This window comes from Dendrobates tinctorius, unplaced genomic scaffold (genome assembly GCF_039654945.1).
Source record: "Dendrobates tinctorius isolate UK_male_01 unplaced genomic scaffold, ASM3965494v1 ptg000126l, whole genome shotgun sequence".
Lineage (NCBI taxonomy): Eukaryota > Metazoa > Chordata > Amphibia > Anura > Dendrobatidae > Dendrobates > Dendrobates tinctorius.
Genome location: NW_027361794.1, coordinates 492544 through 518693, shown reverse-complemented (window position 1 = coordinate 518693; position 26150 = coordinate 492544). Strand labels below are relative to the sequence as shown.

Below are 26150 nucleotides of genomic sequence, written 5' to 3'. Positions count from 1 at the left end.
TCCAACTTTGAATGTTTATGCCCTTAAATCACAGAGATACGGCACACAAAAAACTTAATAAGTAACATTTCCCACATGTTTACTTTACATCAGCACAATTTTGGAACCAAAATTTTTTTTTGTTAGGAAGTTATAAGGGTTAAAAGTTGACCAGCGATTTCTCATTTTTGCAACACCATTTTATTTTTACGGACCACATCACATTTGAAGCCACTTTGAGGGGTCTATATGATAGAAAATACCCAAAAGTGACACCATTCTAAAAACTGCACCCCTCAAGGTGCTCAAAACCACATTCAAGACGTTTATTAACCCTTCAGATGCGTCAAAGGAATTTTTTGAATATTTAAAAAAAAATTAACATTTAACTTTTTTCACAAAAAAAATACTTCAGGTTCAATTTTTTTTATTTTACCAAGGGTAACAGGAGAAATTGGACTGCAAAAGTTATTGTGCAATTTGTCCTGACTACGCTGATACCTGATATATGGGGGAGAACCACTGGTTCGGTGCATGGCAGAGCTCAGAAGGGAAGGAGCGCCGTTTGACTTTTTCAATGCAAAATTGGCTGGAATTCAGATCGGACACCATGTCGCGTTTGGAGAGCCCCGATGTACCTAAACAGTGGAAATCCCCCACAAGTGACCCCATTTTGGAAACTATACCCCCCAAGGAACTTATGTAGATATGTGGTGAGAACTTTGAACCCACAAGGGCTTCACAGAAGCTCATAATGTACAGCGGTACAATTAAAAAATCATATTTTTTCCACAAAAATGATCTTTTCACCCCCAATTTTTATTTTCCCAAAGGTAACAGGACCCTAAAATTTATTGTGCAATTTGTCCTGAGTACGCTGATTCCCCATATGTGGGTGTAAACAACTATTTGGGCGCATGGCAGAGCTCGGAAGGGAAGCAGCGCCATTTGACTTTTTGGTCTGGAATTGAGATTGGACACCATGTCGCGTTTGGAAAGCCCCTGATGTATCAAAACAGTGGAAACCCCCCAAAAATTACACCATTTTGGAAACTATACCCCCCAAGGAACTTATCTAGATATGTGGTGAGAACTTTGAACCCACAAGGGCTTCACAGAAGCTTATAACGTACAGCGGTACAATTAAAAAATCATATTTTTTCCACAAAAATGGTCTTTTCACCCTCAATTCTTATTTTTCCAAGGGTAACAGGACCCTAAAAGTTATTTTGCAGTTTGTCCTGAGTACGCCGATACCCCATATGTAGGTGTAAACGATTATTTGGGCAAATGGCAGAGCTCGGAAGGGAAGCAGCGCCATTTGACGTTTTTGACTGGAATTGAGATCGGACACCATGACGCATTTGGAAAGCCCCTGATGTACCAAAACAGTGGAAACCCCCCACAAATGACACCATTTTGGAAACTAGACCCCCCAAGGAACTTATCTAGTTGTGTGGTGAGCACTTTGAACCCCCCAGTGCTTCACAGAAGTTTATAATGCCCGGCCGTGAAAATAAAAAAATCGTATTTTTTCCACAAACATGATCTTTTAGTCCCCAATTTTTTTATTTTCCCAAGGATAACAGGAGAAATTGGACCCCAAAAGTTGTTGTCCAATTTGTCGTGAGTACGCTGATACCCCATATGTGGGAGAAAACTACTGTGTGGGCACACGTCGGGGCTCGGAAGGGAAGTAGTGACGTTTTGGAATGCAGACTTTGATGGAATGGTCTGCGTGTGTCATGTGCATTTGGAGAGCCTCTGATGTGCCTAAACTATTCAAACTCCCCACAAGGGACCCCATTTTGGAAACTAGACCCCCCACGGATCTTATCTAGATGTGTGGTGAGCACTTTGAACCCCCAAGTGCTTCACAGAAGATTATAACGCCCGTGAAAATAAAAAAATCATGTTTTTTCCACAAAAATGATATTTTGCCCCCAATTTTTTATTTTCCTAAGGGTAACAGGAAGATGGGAGGCGCCGGATCCGGACCTGTGACACCCATCGGACCAGACCGCATCGGACCGCCCCCCGGGTGAGTATAATAAAACTTATTTTTCTTATCTTGCAGGTCCGGCCGGGGGCATATCTACAGCTAAATAGAATGCTGTAAATAAGCCCTGAAAGGAAGTGGCCGCATCTTAGAGCGGCCAAAAGAGGTGACAGGTTCCCTTTAACAGGATATGGATCAGATTATGTTATCAATGCTAACAGATATCAATACACCCATTACAAATATTACATCGCATTTTGAATAGTATCTTTCGCTGTAACATATTACAATATATTAATGAATAACTATATATTTTACACAATTAGGACACTTGCACTCATTTATTTTTTAGAACAATAAGCAATTTGCCAAACTTAAGAACTTAATGATTTAGAGGCTAGAAATGGCGATGCAGTCATTGGTTCTTTTGTGTCAGTAATCTTATTTCATGCTGTTGAAAATCTGAAACCTATCAGGGTACATAACATGAAGTTGAGGATGCTAAAACAATGGGAGATAAGTACGTCAGAGGTGAATCACACCGCTTCTCCCAGATTATAAGTACATTTTTGGGACATCCTCTGTTCCTAACACTGTATTCTCATATGGTATTATATTTACTATTTTTTGCCAGAAGGTACCGTTACCCCCATCCATCTCAATCCATCTCATCCATCTCAATGCTATTACTTTCCTGGCAAGGAACAGAGTCTCATAAATAAGAATTCTATAATAATTTGGCCAAATTTCCTCATCCAAATTTCCCAACTCACACACAGTTTCACCACACAATCAATCGGTGCCCCAATTATTCTTGATAATAAAAACCCCTGCATTCCAATATCTCATCACTGCACAGTTCAAGATAAGATGCCAAAAATCTGCCCCACATCTATGACAACCATGAGAGGATACTCTAGCAAACCTATATAGTATGGATGGAGTTAGGTAAGATTGATGCAAAATATATAATTGTATTAGTTTATTATTGGGATCCGGTGATACCATTGTGTGGGCTTCTTAAGCATCACTCCATTGTTCTTCAGTTAATGAGGTTATCAATTGTCACCATTTGTTTTCCACGGACAATGTGGGATGTGGGAACTGGTGCGTAATAGCACGTCTCATTTGAAGATATCTATAAAAATCCCTATCCCATATTTTGTATGTATTTGATCAAATGATAACAGTACTTCATTTTCAAATACCTCGTCCAATGTTGTTATTCCGTATTGCTGCCAAGATATAGGATCTTGTAATATCTTAAGATGTGTATTGCAAGTTTATGCACAAATCGTAATCCCTGTGGTGGTTTATAGGATCCCTCCAATATTGCCCATATTGACATCCTATTTAAAAGTTGCTAAATATGAGCCTCCGCATTACATAGTAACATAGTTATTAACCCCTTCATGACCCAGCCTATTTTGACCTTAATGACCAGGCCATTTTGGGCAATTCTGACCAGTGTCCCTTTATGAGGTAATAACTCTGGAACGCTTCAACAGATCCTAGCGATTCTGAGACTGTTTTTTCGTGACATATTGGGCTTCATGTTAGTGGTAAATTTAGGTCGATAATGTTTGCATTTATTTGTGAAAAAAACGGAAATTTGGCGAAAATTTTAAAAATTTTGCAATTTTCAGAATTTGAATTTTTATCCAGTTAAACCAGAGAGTTATGTGACACAAAATAGTTAATAAATAACATTTCCCACATGTCTACTTTACATCAGCACAATTTTGGAAACAAATTTTTTTTTTGTTGGGAAGTTATAAGGGTTAAAAGTTGACCAGCGATTTCTCATTTTTACAACATTTTATTTTTAGGGACCACCTCACATTTGAAGTCACTTTGAGGGGTCTATATGGCAGAAAATACCCAAAAGTTACACCATTCTAAAAACTGCACCCCTCAAGCTACTCAAAACTACATTCAAGAAGATTATTAACCCTTCAGGTGCTTCACAGCAACTAAAGCAATGTGGAAGGAAAAAAATGGACATTTTAATTTTTCCAACAAAAATTTTCTTTTAGCATCAATTTTTTTCATTTTCACATGGCTAAAAGGATAAAATGGATCCTAAAATTTTTTGGGCAATTTCTCCTGAGTACACCAATACCTCATATGTGGTTATAAACCACTGTTTAGGCGCACGGCAGGGCCCGGAAGGGAAGAGCGCCATTTGACTTTTTGAATGGAAATATGCTGGAATATTTAGCGGTTGCCATGTCGAGTTTGGAGAGTCCCTGTGTGCCTAAACATTGGAGCTCCCCCACAAGTGACCCCATTTTGGAAACTAGACCCCACAAGGAACTTATCTAGATGCATAGTGAGCACTTTCAACCCCCAGGTGCTTCACAAATTGATCCGTAATAAAAAAAAGGGGACCTTTTTTAACAAAAATTTTCTTTTAGCCTCAGTTTTTTCATTTTCACATGGGCAATGGGATAAAATGGATCCTAAAATTTGTTGGGCAATTTCTCCTGAGTGCACCGATACCTCATATGTGGTCATAAACCACTGTTTGGGCACACGGCAGGGCCCAGAAGGGAAGGAGCACCATTTGACTTTTTGAATGGAAAATTAGCTCCAATCGTTAGTGGACACCATGTCGTGTTTGGAGAGCCCATGTGCACCTAAACATTAGAGCTCCCCCACAAGTGACCCCATTTTGGAAACTAGACCCCACAAGGAACTTATCTAGATGTGTGGTGAACCCCCAAGTGCTTCACAGAAGTTTATGACGCAGAGCAGTGAAAATAAAAAAATATTTTTTTTTCCTCAAAAATGATTTTTTAGCCCGCTATTTTTTATTTTCACAAGGCTAACAGAAGAAATTGGACCACAAAAGTTGTTGTGCAATTTGTCCTGAGTGCACCAATACCCCAACTGTGGGGGAAACCACTGTTTGGGCGCATGGGAGAGCTCAGAAGGGAAGGCGCACGATTTTGGAATGCAGACTGATGGAATGTTCTGTGGGCATCATGTTGCGTTTGCAGAGCCCCTGATGTGCCTAAACAGTAGAAACCCCCCACAAGTGACCCCATTTTGGAAACTAGACCCCCCAAGGAGCTTATCTAGATGTGTAGTGAGCACTTGGAACCCCCAAGTGCTTCACAGAAGTTTATAAACGCAGAGCCATGCCAATAAAAAATCATTTTTTTTCCTCAAAAATTATTTTTTAGCAAGCAGTTTTTTATTTTCACAAGGTTAACAGGATAATTTGGACCCCAAAAGATGTTGTCCAGTTTGTACTGAGTACGCTGGCACCCCATATGTGGGGGGGACCACTGTTTGGGCACACGTCGGGGCTCGGAAGGGAAGTAGTGACGTTTTGAAATACCGAATTGATGAAATGGTCTGCGAGCATCATGTTACATTTGCAGAGCCTCTGATGTGCCTAAACATTGGAGCTCCCCCACAAGTGACCCCATTTTGGAAACTAGACCCTCCAAGGAACTTATCTAGATGCATAGTGAGCACTTTCAACCCCCAGGTGCTTCACAAATTGATCCGTAATAAAAAAAAAGGGGACCTTTTTTAACAAAAATTTTCTTTTAGCCTCAGTTTTTTCATTTTCACATGGGCAATGGGATAAAATGCATCCTAAAATTTGTTGGGCAATTTCTCCTGAGTGCACCGATACCTCATATGTGGTCATAAACCACTGTTTGGGCACACGGCAGGGCCCAGAAGGGAAGGAGCACCATTTGACTTTTTGAATGGAAAATTAGCTCCAATCGTTAGTGGACACCATGTCGTGTTTGGAGAGCCCATGTGCACCTAAACATTAGAGCTCCCCCACAAGTGACCCCATTTTGGAAACTAGACCCCACAAGGAACTTATCTAGATGTGTGGTGAACCCCCAAGTGCTTCACAGAAGTTTATGACGCAGAGCAGTGAAAATAAAAAAATATTTTTTTTTCCTCAAAAATGATTTTTTAGCCCGCTATTTTTTATTTTCACAAGGCTAACAGAAGAAATTGGACCACAAAAGTTGTTGTGCAATTTGTCCTGAGTGCACCAATACCCCAACTGTGGGGGAAACCACTGTTTGGGCGCATGGGAGAGCTCAGAAGGGAAGGCGCACGATTTTGGAATGCAGACTGATGGAATGTTCTGTGGGCATCATGTTGCGTTTGCAGAGCCCCTGATGTGCCTAAACAGTAGAAACCCCCCACAAGTGACCCCATTTTGGAAACTAGACCCCCCAAGGAGCTTATCTAGATGTGTAGTGAGCACTTGGAACCCCCAAGTGCTTCACAGAAGTTTATAAACGCAGAGCCATGCCAATAAAAAATCATTTTTTTTCCTCAAAAATTATTTTTTAGCAAGCAGTTTTTTATTTTCACAAGGTTAACAGGATAATTTGGACCCCAAAAGATGTTGTCCAGTTTGTACTGAGTACGCTGGCACCCCATATGTGGGGGGGACCACTGTTTGGGCACACGTCGGGGCTCGGAAGGGAAGTAGTGACGTTTTGAAATACCGAATTGATGAAATGGTCTGCGAGCATCATGTTACATTTGCAGAGCCTCTGATGTGCCTAAACATTGGAGCTCCCCCACAAGTGACCCCATTTTGGAAACTAGACCCTCCAAGGAACTTATCTAGATGCATAGTGAGCACTTTCAACCCCCAGGTGCTTCACAAATTGATCCGTAATAAAAAAAAGGGGACCTTTTTTAACAAAAATTTTCTTTTAGCCTCAGTTTTTTCATTTTCACATGGGCAATGGGATAAAATGCATCCTAAAATTTGTTGGGCAATTTCTCCTGAGTGCACCGATACCTCATATGTGGTCATAAACCACTGTTTGGGCACACGGCAGGGCCCAGAAGGGAAGGAGCACCATTTGACTTTTTGAATGGAAAATTAGCTCCAATCGTTAGTGGACACCATGTCGTGTTTGGAGAGCCCATGTGCACCTAAACATTAGAGCTCCCCCACAAGTGACCCCATTTTGGAAACTAGACCCCACAAGGAACTTATCTAGATGTGTGGTGAACCCCCAAGTGCTTCACAGAAGTTTATGACGCAGAGCAGTGAAAATAAAAAAATATTTTTTTTTCCTCAAAAATGATTTTTTAGCCCGCTATTTTTTATTTTCACAAGGCTAACAGAAGAAATTGGACCACAAAAGTTGTTGTGCAATTTGTCCTGAGTGCACCAATACCCCAACTGTGGGGGAAACCACTGTTTGGGCGCATGGGAGAGCTCAGAAGGGAAGGCGCACGATTTTGGAATGCAGACTGATGGAATGTTCTGTGGGCATCATGTTGCGTTTGCAGAGCCCCTGATGTGCCTAAACAGTAGAAACCCCCCACAAGTGACCCCATTTTGGAAACTAGACCCCCCAAGGAGCTTATCTAGATGTGTAGTGAGCACTTGGAACCCCCAAGTGCTTCACAGAAGTTTATAAACGCAGAGCCATGCCAATAAAAAATCATTTTTTTTCCTCAAAAATTATTTTTTAGCAAGCAGTTTTTTATTTTCACAAGGTTAACAGGATAATTTGGACCCCAAAAGATGTTGTCCAGTTTGTACTGAGTACGCTGGCACCCCATATGTGGGGGGGACCACTGTTTGGGCACACGTCGGGGCTCGGAAGGGAAGTAGTGACGTTTTGAAATACCGAATTGATGAAATGGTCTGCGAGCATCATGTTACATTTGCAGAGCCTCTGATGTGCCTAAAGAGTGGAAACTCCCCACAAGTGACCCCATTTTGGAAACTAGACCCCCCAAGGAACTTACCTAGATGTGTGATGAGCACTTTGAAACCCCAAGTGCTTCACAGAAGTTTATAACTCAGAGCCGCGAAAATTAAAAAATCATTTTTTTTTCACAAAAATCATTTTTTTAGCCCCCAATTTTTTATTTTCCCAAGGGTAACAGGAGAAATTAGACCCCCAAAGTTGTTGTGCAATTTTTCCTGAGTACGCTGATACCCCATATGTGGGGGTAAACCACTGTTTGGGCACACGTCGGGGCTCAGAATGGAGGGAGTGCTGTTTGACATTTTGAACGCAAAATTTTGCTGGAATAAACCGTGGCACCATGTCGCGTTCGGAGACCCCGTGATGTGCCTAAACAGTCGAAACCCCTCAATTCTAACTCCAACTCTAACCCCAACACACCCCTAACCCAACCCTAATAATAACCTTAACCACAACCCTAACCCCAACACACCCCTAACCCTAATCCCAACTCTAACCCTAACCACAAGCCTAACCCTAATGCCAACCCCAACCCACCCCTAACCCTAATCTTAATCCTAATTCCACTCCTATCCCTAATTCCAACCCTAACCCTAATTTTAACCCTAACCCTAATTCCAACCCTATCCCTATTTCTAACCCTAATCCTAATTCCAACCCTAACCCTAATTTTAACCCTAACCCTAATTCCAACCCTATCCCTATTTCTAACCCTAACCCTAATTCCAACCCTAACCCTAATTCTAACCCTAACCCTATTTCTAACCCTAACCTATCTATAACCCTAATTCCAACCCTAACCCTAATTCTAACCCTAAATGGAAAAAAATATATATTTTTTTATTTTATTATTTGCGCCTGGCTATGGGGGTGATAAATGGGGGGTGTATTTACTTTTTTCTTCATTTTGATCACTGTGAAAGTTTATCACAGTGATCAAAATGCAAAATGAATGGGCAGCTGGCAAATTCATGGGCGCCGCCATCTTGGACAACGGCGGGCGCACTGGGCATGCGCCCGCCATTTTGCAAGATGGCGGCGCCCATGATCTGGACGGTGGGACACTGGTAGCCACGGCGGGACACCGGGAGCACCAGCAGGACATCGGAGGTGCCGGGGGGAACGGAAGGTGGGAGGGAGCGATAGGAAGGAGAGGGGGAGCAGATGATGACGGCGGCGACCGATCGCCGCCGTCCATTGGTGGCAGGGGCCGATCGGTCCTGCCAGTCGGTGTGGGGGGGGGGGTCGGGTGTCGGTGTCCAGCCATGTCCGATGCTATTCCAGCATCGGCCATGGCTGGATTGTAATATTTAACCAAATTTCATTGGTGAAATATTACAAATCGCTTTGATTGGCTGTTTCACTTTTAACAGCCAATCAGAGCGATCGTAGGCACGTGGGGGCTAAGCCACGCCCCCTGGGATTAACCCATGAGTGTCCGCTGTGTGCGGGTCGGGTGACCTTTCAGTGACCCCGGTCACCCGTCCCGCAGGGGGGCTATTTATAGCATGACGCCTACGGGGGCGTCATGGGTCGTTTGGGCACGACTTTTCATGACGCCTACGTAGGTGTCATGGGTCGTGAAGGGGTTAAGGTTGAAGGGAGACTTTAAGTCCAGCCCATATCCTATCCTAACTTGCCCTAACATGTTGATCCAGAGGAAGGCAAAAAAACCCATGTGGCAATCATTAAGCTTCACATTGGGGGAAAAAAATTCCTTCCCGACTCCACATACGGCAATCAGACTAGCTCCCTGGATCAACGCAATATTAACCCCTTTCCTACATTGGACGTAATATTCCGTCCATGTGACCTGGGCCCTAAGTCCCATGGACGGAATATTACGTCTAATGCGATCAGCGGCGCCCACGTGGTGAGCGCCGCTGATCGCGGCCGGGTGTCAGCTGATTATCACAGCTGACACCCGGCACAATGTGTCAGGGGCGGTCACGGACCGCCCCCGACACGTTAACCCCTTGCACACCGCGATCAAACACGATCGCGGTGTACCGGGGGTTAAAGGGAAGCATCGGCAGGGAGGGGGCTCCCTCCGTGCTTCCCTGAGCCCCCCACAGCAGCGCAATGTGCAGAGCTGCTGCGGGGGTCTCTTTGCCTACAGATCCCCGGATCCAAGATGGCGACGGGGACCTTCGGGGGCCTGTAGGGAGCTGACTTCCTCAGTGCCTGCAAAGCGCAGGCATGAGGAAGTCTGCGTCTATGCCTGTGACAGATTGCTGATCTGTCACAGTGACAGATCAGCAATCTGTCACAGGACAGTGATGTCCCCCCTGGGACAACCTAATAAAGTTAAAAAAAAATTTAAAAAGTGTAAAAATAATTTTTAAAAAAATCGCTAAATAAATTAGAAAAAAAAAAAATATTCCCAAATAAATTCATTTTTTGGAAATAAAAAAAACAAACAATAAAAGTACACATATTTGGTATCGCCACATCCGTAATGACCTGCCCTATATAACTGTCCCTTTAGTTAACCCCTTTAGTGAACCCCTTAAAAATTAAAAATAAAAAACGAAGCAAAAAATAATGATTTATTATCATAGCGCCGAACAAAAAGTGCAATAACGCGCGATCAAAAAGACGCATATAAATATCCATGGTACCGCTGAAAATGTCATCTTGTCCCACAAAAAACGAGCTGCCATACAGCATCATCAGCGAAAAAGTAAAAAAGTTATAGCTCGCAGAATAAAGCGATGCAAAAATAATTATTTTTTATATAAAATAGTTTTCATTGCATAAAACCGCCAAAACATAAAAAAACGACATAAATGAGGTATCGCTGTAACCGTACTGACCCGAAGAATAAAACCGCTTTATCAATTTTACCGCACGAGGAACGGTGTAAACGCACCCCCCAAAAGAAATTCATGAAACGCTGGTTTTTGTTCATTCTGCGTCCCAAAAATCGGAATAAAAAGCGATCAAAAAAATGTCACGTGCCCGAAAATGGTACCAATAAAAATGTCAACTCGTCCCGCAAAAAATAAGACCTCACATGACTCAGTGGGTCAAAATACGGAAAAATTATAGCTCTCAATATGTGGTGATGCAAAAACTATTTTTACAATAAAAAGCGTCTTTTAGGGTGTGACAGCTGCCAAACATAAAAACCCGCCATAAATAGTAAATCAAACCCCTCGTTATCACCCCCTTAGTTAGGGAAAAATAATAAAATTAAAAAAATGTATTTATTTCCATTTTTCCATTAGGGTTAGGGCTAGGGTTAGGGCTAGGGTTAGGGTTAGGGGTAGGGTTAGGGCTAGGGTTAGGGCTGAGATTAGGGTTAGGGGTGTGTTGGGGTTAGGGTTGGAGTTAGAATTGGGGGTTTCCACTATTTGGGCACATCAGGTGCTTTCCAAATGCAACATGGCGTCGGATCTCAATTCCGGCCAATTCTGCGTTGAAAAAGTCAAATGGTGCTCCTTCCCTTCCAAGCTCTGCCATGCGCCCAAACAGTGTTTTACCCCCACATATAGGGTATCAGCCTACTCAGGACAAATTGCAAAACAACTTTTGGGGTCCAATTTCTCCTGTTACCCTTAGGAAAATAAAAAATTGGGGGCCAAAATATCATTTTTGTGGAAAAAAATGATTTTTTTATTTTCACGCCCGGGCGTTATAAACTTCTGTGAATCACTTGGGGGTTCAAAGTGCTCACCACACATCTAGATAAGTGCCGTGGGGGGTCTAGTTTCCAAAATGGGGTCACTTGTGGGGAGCTCTCCAAAAGCAACATGACACCCGCAGACCATTCCATCAAAGTCTGCATTCCAAAACGTCACTACTTCTCTTCTGAGCCCCGACGTGTGCCCATACAGTAGTTTTCTCCCACATTTGAGGTATCAGCGTACTCAGGACAAATTGGACAACAACTTTTGGGGTCCAATTTCTCCTGGTACCCTTGGGAAAATAAAAAAATTGGGGACTAATTGATCATGTTTGTGGAAGAAATACGATTTTTTTATTTTCACGCCCAGGCATTATAAACTTCTGTGAAGCACTGGGGGGGTTCAAAGTTCTCACCACACATCTAGATAAGTTCCTTGGTGGGTCTAGTTTCCAAAATGGTGTCATTTTTGTGGGGTTTCCACTGTTTTGGTACATCAGGGGCTTTCCAAACGCGACATGGTGTCCGATCTCAATTCCAGCCAAAAAGTCAAATGGCGCTGCTTCCCTTCCAAGCTCTGCCATGCGCCCAAATAGTGGTTTACCCCCACTTGTGGGGTATCAGCGTACTCAGGACAAATTGCACAATAATTTTTAGGGTCCTGTTACCCTTGGAAAAATAAGAATTGAGGGTGAAAAGATCATTTTTGTGGAAAAAATATGATTTTTTAATTGTACGGCTGTATGTTATAAACTTCTGTGATGCCCTTGGGGGTTCAAAGTTCTCACCATACATCTAGCTAAGTTCCTTGGGGGGTCTAGTTTCCAAAATGGTGTCATTTGTGGGGGGTTTCCACTGTTTTGGTACATCAGGGGTTTTCCAATCGCGACATGATGTCCGATCTCAATTCCAGCCAAAAACGTCAAATGGCACTGCTTCCCTTCCGAGCTCTGCCATGCGCCCAAATAGAGGTTTACCTCCACATGTTGGGTATCAGCGTACTCAGGACAAATTGCACAATAACTTTTAGGGTCCTGTTACCCTTGGAAATATAAGAATTGAGGGTGAAGAGATCATTTTTGTGGAAAAAATATGATTTTTTAATTGTACCTCTGTACGTTATAAACTTCTGTGAAGCCCTTGTGGGTTCAAAGTTCTCACCACATATCTAGATAAGTTCCTTGGGGGGTATAGTTTCCAAAATGGGGTCACTTGTGGGGGATTTCCACTGTTTAGGTACATCAGGGGCTCTCCAAACGCGACATGGCGTCCGATCTGAATTCCAGCCAATTTTGCATTGAAAAAGTCAAACGGCGCTCCTTCCCTTCTGAGCTCTACCATGCTCCGAAACAGTGGTTTCCCCCCACATATCAGGTATCAGCGTACTCAGGACAAATTGCACAATAACTTTTGCAGTCCAATTTCTCCTGTTACCCTTGGTAAAATAAAAAAAATTGAACCTGAAGTATTTTTTTTGTGAAAAAAAGTTAAATGTTCATTTTTTTTAAATATTCAAAAAATTCCTGTGACGCACCTAAAGGGTTAATAAACTTCTTGAATGTGGTTTTGAGAACCTTAAGGGGTGCAGTTTTTAGAATGGTGTCACTTTTGGGTATTTTCTATCATATAGACCTCTCAAAGTGGCTTCAAATGTGATGTGGTCCGTAAAAATAAAATTGTGCTGCAAAAATGAGAAGTCGCTGGTCAATTTTTAACCCTTATAACTTCCTAGCAAAAAAAATTTTTGGTTCCAAAATTGTGCTAATGTAAAGTAAACATGTGGGAAATGTTACTTATCAAGTTTTTTGTGTGCTGTATCTCTGTGATTTAACGGCATAAAAATTCAAAGTTGGAAAATTGCAAAATTTTCACCAAATTTCCATTTTTTTCACAAATAAACGCAAGTTATTTGAATGAAATTTTACCACTGACATGAAGTACAATATGTCACGAGAAAACACTGTCAGAATCACCGGGATCCATGGAAGCGTTTCAGAGTTATTACCTCATAAAGGGACAGTGGTCAGAATTGTAAAAATTGGCCAGGGAGTTAACGTGCAAAACACCCTTGGTAGTGAAGGGGTTAAGGAAACTAGTGTATATAACCTGTAATATTATACTTTTCAAGAATGGCATCCAGACCCTTCTTAAATTTTATTAGAGAATCACTCATTACAACATCATATAGCAGAGAGTTCCATAGTCTCACTGCTCTTACAGTAAAGAATCCGCGTCTGTGAGTATGCTTAAACCTTCTTTCCTCCAGACGTAGAGGATGCCCCCTTGTCCCCGTCACAAGTCTAAGAGTAAAAAGATCATTAGAAAGGTCTTTGCACTGTCCCCGCATATATTTATACATTGTAATAAGATCACCCCTTAGCCTTCGATTCTCCAAACTAAATAACCCCAAGTGTAATAACCTGTCTTGGTGTTCCCTAATAACCTTGGTCGCTCTTCTCTGCACCCGCTCCAGTTCAGCTATGTCTTTCTTATACACCGGAGACCAGAACTGTTCACAGTATTCTAAGTGTGGTCGCACTAGTGACTTATAGAGGTAAAATTATGTTCTCCTCATGAGCATCTATGCCTCTTTTAATGCATCCCATTATTTTATTTGCCTTTGCAGCAGCTGCCTGACACTGACCACTAACTGTGTGTTTGTTGTCCACCCATACAACCAGGTCTTTTTCAGTGACAGTTTTCCCCAGTGTTTTACAATTAAGCACATAATTATACATCTTATTCGTTCTACCCAAGTGCATGACCTTACATTTATTCCCATTAAAGCTTATTTGCCATTTATCAGCACAAGCTTCTAGTTTACATAAATCCTCCTGTAATATAAAATTGTCCTCCTCTGTATTGATTACCCTGCAGAGTTTAGTGTCATCTGCAAATATTGAAATTCTTCTCTCTATGCCCCCTACAAGGTCAATAATAAATATGCGGCCCAATACTGACCCCTGTAGTACCCCACTGCTAACCGTGACTCACTCCGAGTGTGCTCCATTAATAACCACCCTTTGTTTCCTATCCCTGAACCAGCTTTTAACCCACCTACACATATTTTCCCCTATCCCCATTGTTCTCATTTTATGTATCAACCTTTTGTGTGGCACCGTATCAATAGCTTTTGAAAAGTCCATGTACACCACGTCCACTGCATTCCCTTGGTCCAGTCCGGAACTTACCTCTTCATAAAAGCTTATCAGATTAGTCTGACAGGAACGGTCCCTTGAAAAGCCATGTTGATATTGGGTCATGAGGTTATTCTTCTCCAGATACTCCATTATAGTATCTCTTAGAAAACCCTCCAGGATTTTACCCACAGTTGAGGTTAAACTTACTGGCCTATAATTTCCGAGTTCAGTTTTTGTCCCCTTTTTGAATATTGGCACCACATTTGCTATACGCCAGTCCTGTGGTACAGACCCTGTTATTATGGAATCTTTAAAGATTAAAAATAATGGTCTATCTATGACTGTACTTAATTCCTGCAGTACTCGGGGGTGTATCCCATCCGGGCCCGGGGATTTGTCAATTTTAGTGATTTTTCTGCCGCCGTACTTCCTGCTGGGTTAAGCAGGTGACATTTAACGGAGAATTTTTATCCCTGATCATGTTATCCGTCATGGGATTTTCTTGTGTAAATACTGTTGCAAAAAAGGCATTTAGCATATTGGCTTTTTCCTCATCCTCACCCACCATTTCACCCAGACTATTTTTAAGGGGACCAACACTATCATTTTTTAGTTTCTTACTATTTATGTAGTTAAAGTATATTTTGGGATTATTTTTACTTTCTCTGGCAATGAGTCTCTCTGTCTCAATCTTTGCTGTTTTAATTTGCTTTTTACAGAATTTATTTAATCTTCTGTATTTAGTTAATGCCTCATCACTACCTACTTGCTTTAATTCTCTAAATGCTTTATTTGTGTCCATTATTGCGCCCCTTACAGCTCTATTTAGCCATAGTGGTTTCCTCCTATTTCTAGCATGTTTATTCCCACACGTTATATATTGTGCACAGGTACTATTTAGGATGCTAATAAACGTCTCCCATTTTCTTTGTGTATTTTTATGTCTCAGGATATCGTCCCAGTTAATTGCACCAAGATCATCTCTCATCCGTTGGAAATTTGCTTTCCTGAAGTTTAGTGTCCTTGTAACCCCACTACTACACATCTTATTAAAGGATACATGAAAACGTATTAATTTGTGATCACTATTACCCAAGTGACCCCCAACCCTTACATTTGATATGCGGTCTGGCCTGTTGGTTAATATTAGGTCTAGCAGTGCCCCCCCTCTTGTTGGGTCCTGAACCAGTTGTGAAAGGTAATTGTCTCTCATCGTTGTCAGAAACCTATTACCTTTGCTGGAACTGCAGGTTTCGGTTCCCCAATGTATTTCAGGGTAGTTGAAGTCCCCCATAATAATGACTTCTCCTTGAGTCGCCGCTTCATCTGTTTGCTTTATGAGGATATTCTCTGTTGCTTCCATTATTTTTGGAGACTTATAACAAACCCCTATCAGTAATTTATTATTTTTCCCCCCTCCCCTTATCTCTACCCACAGGGACTCTACATTTTCATTAGATTCATATATATTATCACGAAGGATGGGTTTTAAGGATGATTTTACATATAAACACACGCCTCCCCCTCGCTTATTTGTACGGTCATTTCTGAACAGACTATAGCCCTGTAAATTAACCGCCCAGTCATGGCTCTCGTCCAGCCATGTCTCAGATATCCCCACCATGTCATAATTATGTTCCAACAACATTAACTCCAATTCCTCCATCTTGTTGGCGATGGTTTTGGCATTAGTATACAGGCGCGTTATGTATCTCTCTGTTCCTCTATTCTTTCTTAAATTATTAACTGTTCTAACCCCACCCCCCATGCCACCCCCACCCCCAATGTCATTATTTGCGCCCAGGTCTCTATCTGCACTGTCTTCCCCTCCTATAAAAGGAATACCCTCCCCCCGTCCCTAGTTTAAACACTCCTCCAACCTTCTAGCTATTTTCTCCCCCCAGCACAGCTGCACCCTCCCTATTGAGGTGCAGCCCGTCCCTAGCGTAGAACCTGTAGTCAACTGAGAAGTCGGCCCAGTTCTGCTGGAACCTAAACCCCTCCTTAGTACACCAATTCCTAAGCCACTTATTAATCTCCCTAATCTCCCGTTGCCTCTCTGGCATGGCACGTGGTCCAGGAAGTATTTCTGAAAATACCACCTTGGAGGTCCTTGCTTTAAGCTTACAGCCTAATTCCCTGAAATCATCTTTAAGGACCTTCCACCTACCTCTAAGGCCGGTTTCACATTAGCGCTTTTTCAGCGCACGCACGGCCGGGGGTAGCTCCGCCCCCGAGCCGGCTCTCTGCCCGGCGTGCCCGCCCCTTGCTTGTAGCGCCACCTACTAGCGGACAGCGGCGCCTGCGATCGGCGCGCCCTATCTTTAGCATAGGGTGCGCAGGCCGTGCGCTAGTTGCGCTTTGACCTGCGCTGCGCACTTTTGACGGTGCGCCGTGCGCGCCAAAATCCGAAAAGTTTGATTTTGGCGTGCACGGCGCACCGTCAAAAGTGCGCAGCGCAGGTCAAAGCGCAACTAGCGCACGGCCTGCGCACGATCTGCGCACCCTATGCTAAAGATAGGGTGCGCCGATCGCAGGCGCCGCTGTCCGCTAGTAGGCGGCGCTACAAGCAAGGGGCGGGCACGCCGGGCAGAGAGCCGGCTCGGGGGCGGAGCTACCCCCGGCCGTGCGTGCGCTGAAAAAGCGCTAATGTGAAACCGGCCTTACTTTGTCATTTGTGCCAATGTGCACCATGACCACTGGATCCTCACCGGCCCCTCCCAGTAATCTGTCAACCCAATCAGCGATGTGTCGGACTCGAGCGCCAGGTAGGCAGCAATACCGTTCGACGATCCCTGTCTTTGTGACAGATTGCCCTATCTGTTCCCCTAATAATTGAGTCCTCCACTACCAGAACCTGTCTGGCCTGCCCTGCTCTCCTATTTCCCCCCTTACTGGAGCAGACACTACTCCGGCTTTCAGAGGACATGCCTTGCAGCAGCAGTGCTACTCCTGCACTAACACTCCCCTCATCTGCCAACTTAGCAAACTTATTGAGGTGTGCCAGATCAGGACTAGCCTCCCTAGTGCTCTTCACTCTACCTCGCCTTCTAACTGTCACCCAGCTAGCTGCTTCACTGTCCCGCTGCTCCAACCTAGCATTCCCCCTCATCTAACCAATTGAGCGTCTGCTCAGTGAGCAGAAGACTCCTTTCCATATTGTCTATGGATCTCAGTGTTGCCAGCTGCACATTTAGATCCAGTATCTGGGCTTCCAAATGCTCAACATGTTCACATCTCGCACAGCAGTATGCACCCTCGACTGGCTGTTCAAGGATTTCATACATGCGGCAAGACGTGCACTGGATGGCATTGGCAATAGTGGAACACATCCTAATGGGGATTGCACCAGACAATAAGATAAGCAAAAATAAATAAAAAGTATTAATAAAATATAACAGCAATTCAGTAATACCTCCCTTGGAAACTCCCTGAATCCAGAGTCACTGAATCTCAAGTCACACACTTACCACAGTTCGCAATTACGCTCAGGTCACACTCAGCTCGTTCACACTCGCTCAGGCAGAAGATTTAAAAGATTTTTTTTTTCCCTTTTACCAGTACACAACCTTGCTGCTCAATGCACTTCCAAAAGGAGTTGAGCCCCAACCAGCTGCCCCTTATAAACCCTTAATTATGAACTCCCATCCTTAATTAACCCCTTGTGAATATAGTTACACCTCAAGATTTAAATGCAATATAGTTTACCCTTAAAAACACAGATAGTAAAATAAGAGATTAACCCTGTAGAGAGAAAAAATAGGTTAAACAAGCCCCCCCAAAAATTGAACAGGTAGAAAGCACTCAGCAACCTACATTTCAGCAACTCACACAGGTATTTGTTATAGGTTTTGCAAACACCTCTTCACTGAATCTCAAGTCACACACTTACCACAGTTCGCACTTACGCTCAGGTCACATTCAGCTCGTTCACACTCGCTCAGGCAGAAGATTTAAAAGATTCATTTTATTTTTTTTCCCTTTTACCAGTACACCACCCTGCTGCCCAATGCACTTCCAAAAAAGAGACGGCTTATCGTCCCTCAAACAAATTTTTAAATAACGCAGCTGGCCAGCTAGATAATCTTAAAATAAATCAGATACTGATTTTGCTGGATGAGTGGAAGTTTTTATTGGTATTATTTTCACCTACTTAACATTGTTCGGTGACTTTTTATCCCATATTTGGGAGGCAGAACAAACAGTTGAGTACCAGCTCTACTGGATCATCCTATGAGGTTTTATACTAGACTGTGAACTATCATTGTCTTGGTGAATAATTCAATATTTTTATATAACTTGCCATTTTTATGGGTAGTAAGTATAAATGTTCAAAAATATAAAATTCATGGATATTTTATTCTAAAATAGTACTTTTTTATTCTTGACAGATTACTATATGAAGAGATTAGAAGAACAGCTGACATCTTCAATTTTTAAATCGGATGATCTTGAGATCCCACAGGATACAATTGAAGTAACTGCTATTACTCCAGATATATCATCATCCCTTCACAGCAGAGATCTGTCATCTGATCCTTTAAAAGAGGTCCTATCTTCTGATTCCTTACCAACTACTTGGAAGAATCAATGTCACAAAATAAACAGTAAAAAACGAATGGCTCCTAAAGTAAAAAAGCCAGAAGATGGAAATAGTTTTCCCCTCGAAATGTCTTTTCCAAAGAAAGCAAATCGTATCAAACATAAAAAAAATCACACAGTAGAGAATATATTTTCTTGTTCAAAGTGTGGGAAGTGTTTTAACAAGAAATCAAATTTGGTTATGCACCAGAGAAGTCACACAGGGGAGAAGCCTTTTTCATGTTCAGAATGTGGAAAATGTTTTAATCGGAAATCAAATTTGGTTAGTCACCAGAGAAGTCACACAGGGGAGAAGCCTTTTTCATGTTCAGAATGTGGGAAATGGTTTAACCGGAAATCAACTTTGGTTAGTCACCAGAGAACTCACACAGGGGAGAAGCCTTTTTCATGTTCAGAATGTGGGAAAAGTTTTAACCGGAGATCTCATGTTGTGGTACACCAAAGAACCCACACAGGGGAGAAGCCTTTTTCATGTTTAGACTGTGGGAAATGTTTTAACAGAAAATCTGATCTTGTTACTCACCAGAGAATTCACACTGGGGTGAAGCCTTTTTTATGTTCAGAATGTGGAAAATGTTTTAACCAGAAATCAGATCTTGTTGGTCATCAGAGAATTCACACCGGGGCGAAGCCTTTTTCATGTTCAGAATGTGGAAAATGTATTGCACTAAAATCAAATTTTTTAAAGCACCAAAGAATTCACACAAGGGAGAAGACTTTTTCATGTTCAGAATGTGGAAAACAGTTTAACCGGAAATCAACTTTGGTTAGTCACCAGAGAACTCACACAGGGGAGAAGCCTTTTTCATGTTCAGAATGTGGGAAAAGTTTTAACCAGAAATCTCATGTTGTGGTACACCAGAGAACTCACACAGGGGAGAAGCCTTTTTCATGTTTAGAATGTGAGAAATGTTTTAACAGAAAATCAGATCTTGTTACTCACCAGAGAATTCACACTGAGGTGAAGAAATTTTTATGTACAGAATGTGGAAAATGTTTTAACCAGAAATCAGGTCTTGTTGGTCATCAGAGAATTCACACCGGTGCGAAGCCTTTTTCATGTTCAGAATGTGGAAAATGTATTGCATTAAAATCAAATTTTTTAAAGCACCAAAGAATTCACACAAGGGAGAAGACTTTTTCATGTTCAGAATGTGGAAAATGTTTTACAAAGAAATCAACGCTTGTCACACATCAGATAACTCACACAGAGGTGAAGCCATTTTAATGGAGGATGTTATCTATTATTAGTTACCAGAGCAGTCACACAGGGGAGAAGCCTTTTTTATTTTCTTGATGATGGAAATGTTTTACTTGGAAAGACACACTTTTAGCATGAAAAAAAATCTTGCTAGTAAGTGAGTGCATCTTATAGACTGGAAGCAGGTTCCTGTGACAGAAGAGAAGAATAACACGGTGCCCTTCCTGATCACTGAGAGAACTGCTCTCTCCTCCAGCCCCACACTTATGTAATTGATTGGTACAGAGCAGTAGAGGAAGGTACTGGGACCTGCACAGACGCTGCACGTCCTGAGTGAGAAGCTAAAGAACCTTCCACCCGCTTAGCTCAAGGCCCTTTCGGATCATGTAACACGGTTTTACCTATTTTCAAAAGTTGTCAGGTTCAGTTATGAAATAAGCCATTTCTTAATGATTTTAATCTCCTGAATTTAAATCTGACAATTAAAATTTTTAGTTCTCTCATGTTTCTATGATACAGAGTTTTTCTTTTACTGCTACTAATAATTAATGCTTAAAACATTATTACTTTTGCAAATATAAAGATGCAGTATATTTTGTGTGAGGAGCTGGCCACTTACTATAGACTATTGGACCAATGCACATAGAGCGGAATCCACTGCTCTAAGTGATGCAGACTTTTTCCAGCACAGAGCACCAGTTATATCAGTCTTATTGTTGTGTTTTATTAGACATTTGCTTGTTTGTCAGTTCAGCTTCAGAAATCAATGTTCCCATTCCATCTGGCATTGGGAATTTGCTCCTAATGAGAGGCAGACCAGCTCTCTCTCCTCTGGATCCCTGAAAGAAAAGGCGCAAAGCAATTAAGGTGACCCTGCTGATGACAGACCACGGTCAGCTCTGAGAGGTGAGGGATACACCTCGTTGCTCCAGAATCTCCAGGCATGAAACAGCCGAAGCTGCTGTAGAGCAAGCGAGGTGACAGATTCCAATCATTCCAGCTCTCCACCGGCTCACATGTTGCCGACACTGTTTGGGAGAGGTGTGGGTCTCTGTGCGGGCCTGGGAATTCCCCCTTTCCATAACCTGCTGGACAGCCACTGTTACAAAGGCACAAATTTCACCATTTTGGGAATCAGGGGTTAACTGAAACACTACTGCTTCTCCCTCCGACACCACCTTTCGCCTGCTGTTGAGGGGAGATAGAGCTAGGACCCTGCTCCACTGGTCTTTGCAATGAGCAATTCTCACAATTGCAGGCATAACCTGGTAACAAAGAAAACTAGCTGCGTTATACCTTATTTTTTTCTTTCTTTCCTTTTGTACTTTGGACTGAAAACTTAACAGCTAAGAGTAAGGGTACCGTTACACTTAGCGATGCACCAGCGATCCCGACAATGATATGCTACTTACCTGTCAGACGCGGCGATCCTGACGTCCTCCCGGCCAGGACGTTCTCGCGCGACCAGCGATGAGCAGCGGGGGAGCCGGTCGGAGGTAAGTATCAGATAATCTGTGACGTTACAGCGATATTGCTAGCGATATCGCTATGTGTAATGGGGGCTTAACACCTCCATCTACTTCTTCTGTGTGGCATCACAACTCCAGAAACACGACTGAAGCTTTTTATAATGTACTTACAGCCTACATAAAATAACTTGTCCTTAATACACCTTACTAACTAAGCTTGTGTCCAGCATATATCACCCTAGGCGGATTACAATAGACCATAATTGTCTCTAATAATAAACCATCAACATCTAATATATACATAGATGTTACTGACTTAGGCTGGGGTCACACTACTGTAGAATACGGACGAGATCTATGCGAGAAAACATCGCATAGCACTCAGAACAGTGTTAATCTATGGGGCAGCTCACATCACCATTTATTTTCTCTGGCATATTCAGCATGCATGTAAAATCACAGAATGCTGCGATTGTCACCGACACTCGCCAATGCAAGCCTATGGGTGCGAGAAAAAAATCACACAACACTCGGACCATGCATGTGCTGTCCTATTATTATGCATCAGTGTCCTTTGGAAAGCCAGCAATTCATGTGCTGCATACAGTAAAACCACACTGACAGGTTAGAATAGAATAGATAGAATAGATATATATATGTAGAATACATGGATATATAGATGTCAGTGACAAACACATATATATGTTTCTTTATATTGCATAGATAGAAGAAAAGCCGGTAATTCATCTGCCGAGTTCTGTAAAATCACAGCAGGAGCCGACTTGATAGAAGAGATGGATTACAAACAGTAATAGAATAGGTAGATATATAGATGTCAGTGACAAATACAATTAGTACAGTGTGTGTGCAAATTACTGTACATGTATTTAATTAATAAAAGAATATTTTTTAGAAAAAAATGGCGTCAGCTCCCTCACAATTTTCGTAACCAGCAGACAGAAAGCCGACGGCTGGGGGCTGATGTTTATAGCTTGGGAAGAGGATAATACCCATGGAGCTTCCCAGGCTGTTAATATTAGCTCACAACTGTATACTTAGCCTTTACTGGCAATTAAAATGGGGGAACCCCCCAAAAAATGACATGGAGTCCCCCTATAATTAATAACCAGCAAAAGCTATGCAGACAGCTGCGGGCTGATATTAATAGCCTAGGAAATGGCCATGGATACTGGCCCCTCACCAGCTAAAAACATCAGCTATCAGGGGCCCCAGAAAAGGTGAATCTCTAAGATGCCCCAATTCTGCCACTTAGCTTTGCTCTTCCCACTTCTAATAATACTACTAATAATAAATTTTATTTCTATAGCACTGACATTCCGCAGCACTTTACATTTCAGAGGGGACTTGTACAGACAATATACATTACAGCATAACAATAATCACATAGATCATAACATACCAAGAAGAATGAGGGCCCTGCTCGTAAGCTTACAATCTATGAGGAAAAAAGGGGAGACATGAAAGGTGGGTGGTAACAGTTGCCCTGATTGTATGGACCAGCCATAATGTTAAGTGTGTAACAGTACAGATGCAGAGGGCTAATGGATGCATAAAGCATGTGGGAACATGATGCGGGGAACCTGGTTATGGTAAAACAAACTTTTGGCTGTGCCACATAGGGATAGATTAGGTTAATGTGTTGAGGCGGTAGGCCAGTCTGAATAAATGAGTTTTCAGGGCACGCTTAAAATTGTGGGGATTGGGGACTAATCGTATTGACCTGGGAAGTGCATTCCAAAGAATTGGCGCAGCACGTGTATAGTCTTGAAGACGGGAGTGGGAGGTTCTGATTATTGAGGATGCTAACCTCAGGTCAACAGCAGAACGGAGGGCGCAGTAGGATGGTATATTGAAACAAGGGAGGAGATGTAGGGTGGTGCTAAGCCATGAAGAGCTTTGTGGGTGAGGGTAATAAGTTTGTACTGGATTCTAGAGTGGATGGGTAGCCAGTGTAATGACTGGCACAAGGTAGAGGCATCGGTGTAACGATTGGCGAGGAATATGATCCTGGCAGCATCATTCAAGACAGATTGGAGGGGGGAGAGTTTGGTAAGAGGGAGATCGATTAGAAGGGAGTTACAATAGTCGAGACGAGAATGAATAAGAGAAACAGTCAGAGTTTTTGCAGAGTCAAAAGTAAGAAAAGGTCGAATTCTAGAAATGTTTTTGAGGTGCAGATAACAAGAGCAAGCCAGTGATTGGATGTGGGGGACAAAGGAAAGCTCGGAGTCAAGTATGACCCCAAGACAGCGGGCATGTTGCTGGGGAGTAATAGTAGAACCACACATGGAAATGGCAATGTCGGGTATAGGTACATTAGTAGAGGGAGGAAACACAAGGAGTTCAGTCTTTGACAGGTTCAGTTTCAGATATAGTGAGACAACGTTTAGACAATTGCCAGTGTTTTCTAGAAAGGCCGGCGTTATGTCAGGAGAAGAAGCGTATAATTGGGTGTTGTCAGCATAGAGATGGTACTGGAAACCAAATCTACTGATTGTTTGACCAATAGGGGCAGTATACAAAGAAGAGGAGGGGGCCTAGGACTGACCCACTTGTCCTGTAGCGGTGGCAAGTGGAGTAATAGTTGGGGGGGTTGATGTCACCTTTGTATTGTCTGGTGATATCAAGCCCCAAGGTTAGTAATGGAGAGGCATCAATAAGACACCCCCATTACTAACCCCATAGTCACATTGTAAGAAAACATAGACACCCAGAAAGTCATTTAATTGAAAGAAAGATACATACTCTTTTAATATTCTTAATTAAACCAAACTTCCGACCTCACCCATTACCCCCCAAAGCCATCGTCATCTGCAAAAGAGGTGAAAAAAAAAACAACAAAATTCCTCACCTTTCCGCAGAGATGCTTTTAAACCATTAGTCCCACGACGGGTTCAGCTCTCCTACATCTTGATGACAGGCTGCATGGTGCGACCATTCAGCCTGTCATCCAGCGGAGAAACTGAGCACCGTGTTCTCAGTGTCTGTCTGTGAACTGCTATTCCCTACCTGATGGCACTGCAAGCGTGAGAAAGTTCTCTAGCTCGTGGTGCTGTCTGACATGTCCTGTGAGTTCACGGCCAATGAACTCCCTTCACCCATGTGAGGTCGGCAAAAAATTCCTTGTTGCTTAGTCAGTATGTACTGTACATAATGCTTGAATATAGATTGTTTTACTGTGAAGTAGTATAATTTGCATAACACACATATCCCTGTATTTCTTGAATTTTTAAAAAAATCTTTTTCATAACATGGTAACTAGTGTTGAGCGATACCACCCGATATTGAAAAATATCGGATCAGATTGGATCGGCCGATCTAAAAAAAATATCGGATATCGCCAATTCCGATCCCGGAAGTCCCATTCAAGTCAATAGAACAGAAATATCAGAATTGAAAAAAACCCTTTCTTTCCTTGTAGGTTAATTCTACATGAAGAAAAACAACTAATAATAATGTAGAATGTATTGTGGGAGGTGTAGGAGACATTAAAGCCATAGAGGTTTAGCCCAATCAAATGGAATAGCAGGAATATTTTTTTTATTTTAAAGACGTTTGGAGTTACAAAGATATTGACTATGTTAACCTCTTTTATATTTTGTCAGATATGTATATTTCACTACTTCCATGCTCTTCACCTTCTTTTTTACTTCTCCCATGCTTTCTCCTTCATCATCCTCAGCAGCATCTTTTTCATCAACTTCTTCACCTTATTCATCTTCTTCTTCACCTTCTTCCTATTATTCTTTTTTTTACATTCTTCATATTCTTCTTATTCAACTATTATTCTTCTTCATATTTTACTTCTTCATCTTCTTCCTATTCTTCATCATATTCTTATTTGTGACAGGCATTCCTGTAGTTGTTATCTATAAAAGTTTGAAGATAACACCTTCCGGTCTGCCTGTCACAAACGATTTACAACAGGATTTGTCCGCGTTCAGTTTGGCCTGCAGCAGCAGGCATTTTCCAGGGGCACCACGAGGAGGAACGGACTCACCCCCATACACTGCTTAGTCTTCTTCTGCTTATAATTTAGATAATATCATTTGCTCTTATTTTTAGTCTTATGCTTACTGTTCTTCTGCTTTTGGTTTTTCTGCTTCTTGGTCTTCTGTCCCTTGTTATTCTGCATCTTGGTGGTTGTCTTCATGTTCTTTGTCCTCTTGGTCATCGTCTTGACGGTCATCTTTTTGGTCTTCTTCGGTGTGGTCTTCAGGGTCGTCGTCTTCAGGGTCATCATCAGGGAGATCCAGAGTGAGAATCAAAAAACAATTCCACAAGCTTGAACTTGGAAAAGTACCAGAAGGTACAAGAAGGCTGAGGAACTGCCGAGAACCAGCTGACGGTGCTGGAACCCGGAGGGGCAGTAGAAGGAACAAGAGCCA

At 42.3% G+C, this 26150-nt stretch overlaps 1 protein-coding gene across 3 annotated transcripts in view; it reads left to right on the top strand.

Annotated features, from left to right (window-relative positions):
• LOC141047030 (uncharacterized) overlaps positions 1-20775 on the top strand; it is a 406067-nt gene extending 385292 nt beyond the window's left edge. For all 3 annotated transcript variants that reach the window (XM_073541947.1, XM_073541945.1, XM_073541946.1), the window contains one exon: positions 18861-20775. In XM_073541947.1, the coding sequence (XP_073398048.1) occupies positions 18861-20299 (1439 nt within the window). In that variant the 3' untranslated portion in view covers positions 20300-20775. The remainder of the gene's footprint in view (positions 1-18860) is intronic.
• The last annotated feature ends 5375 nt before the right edge of the window (positions 20776-26150 follow it).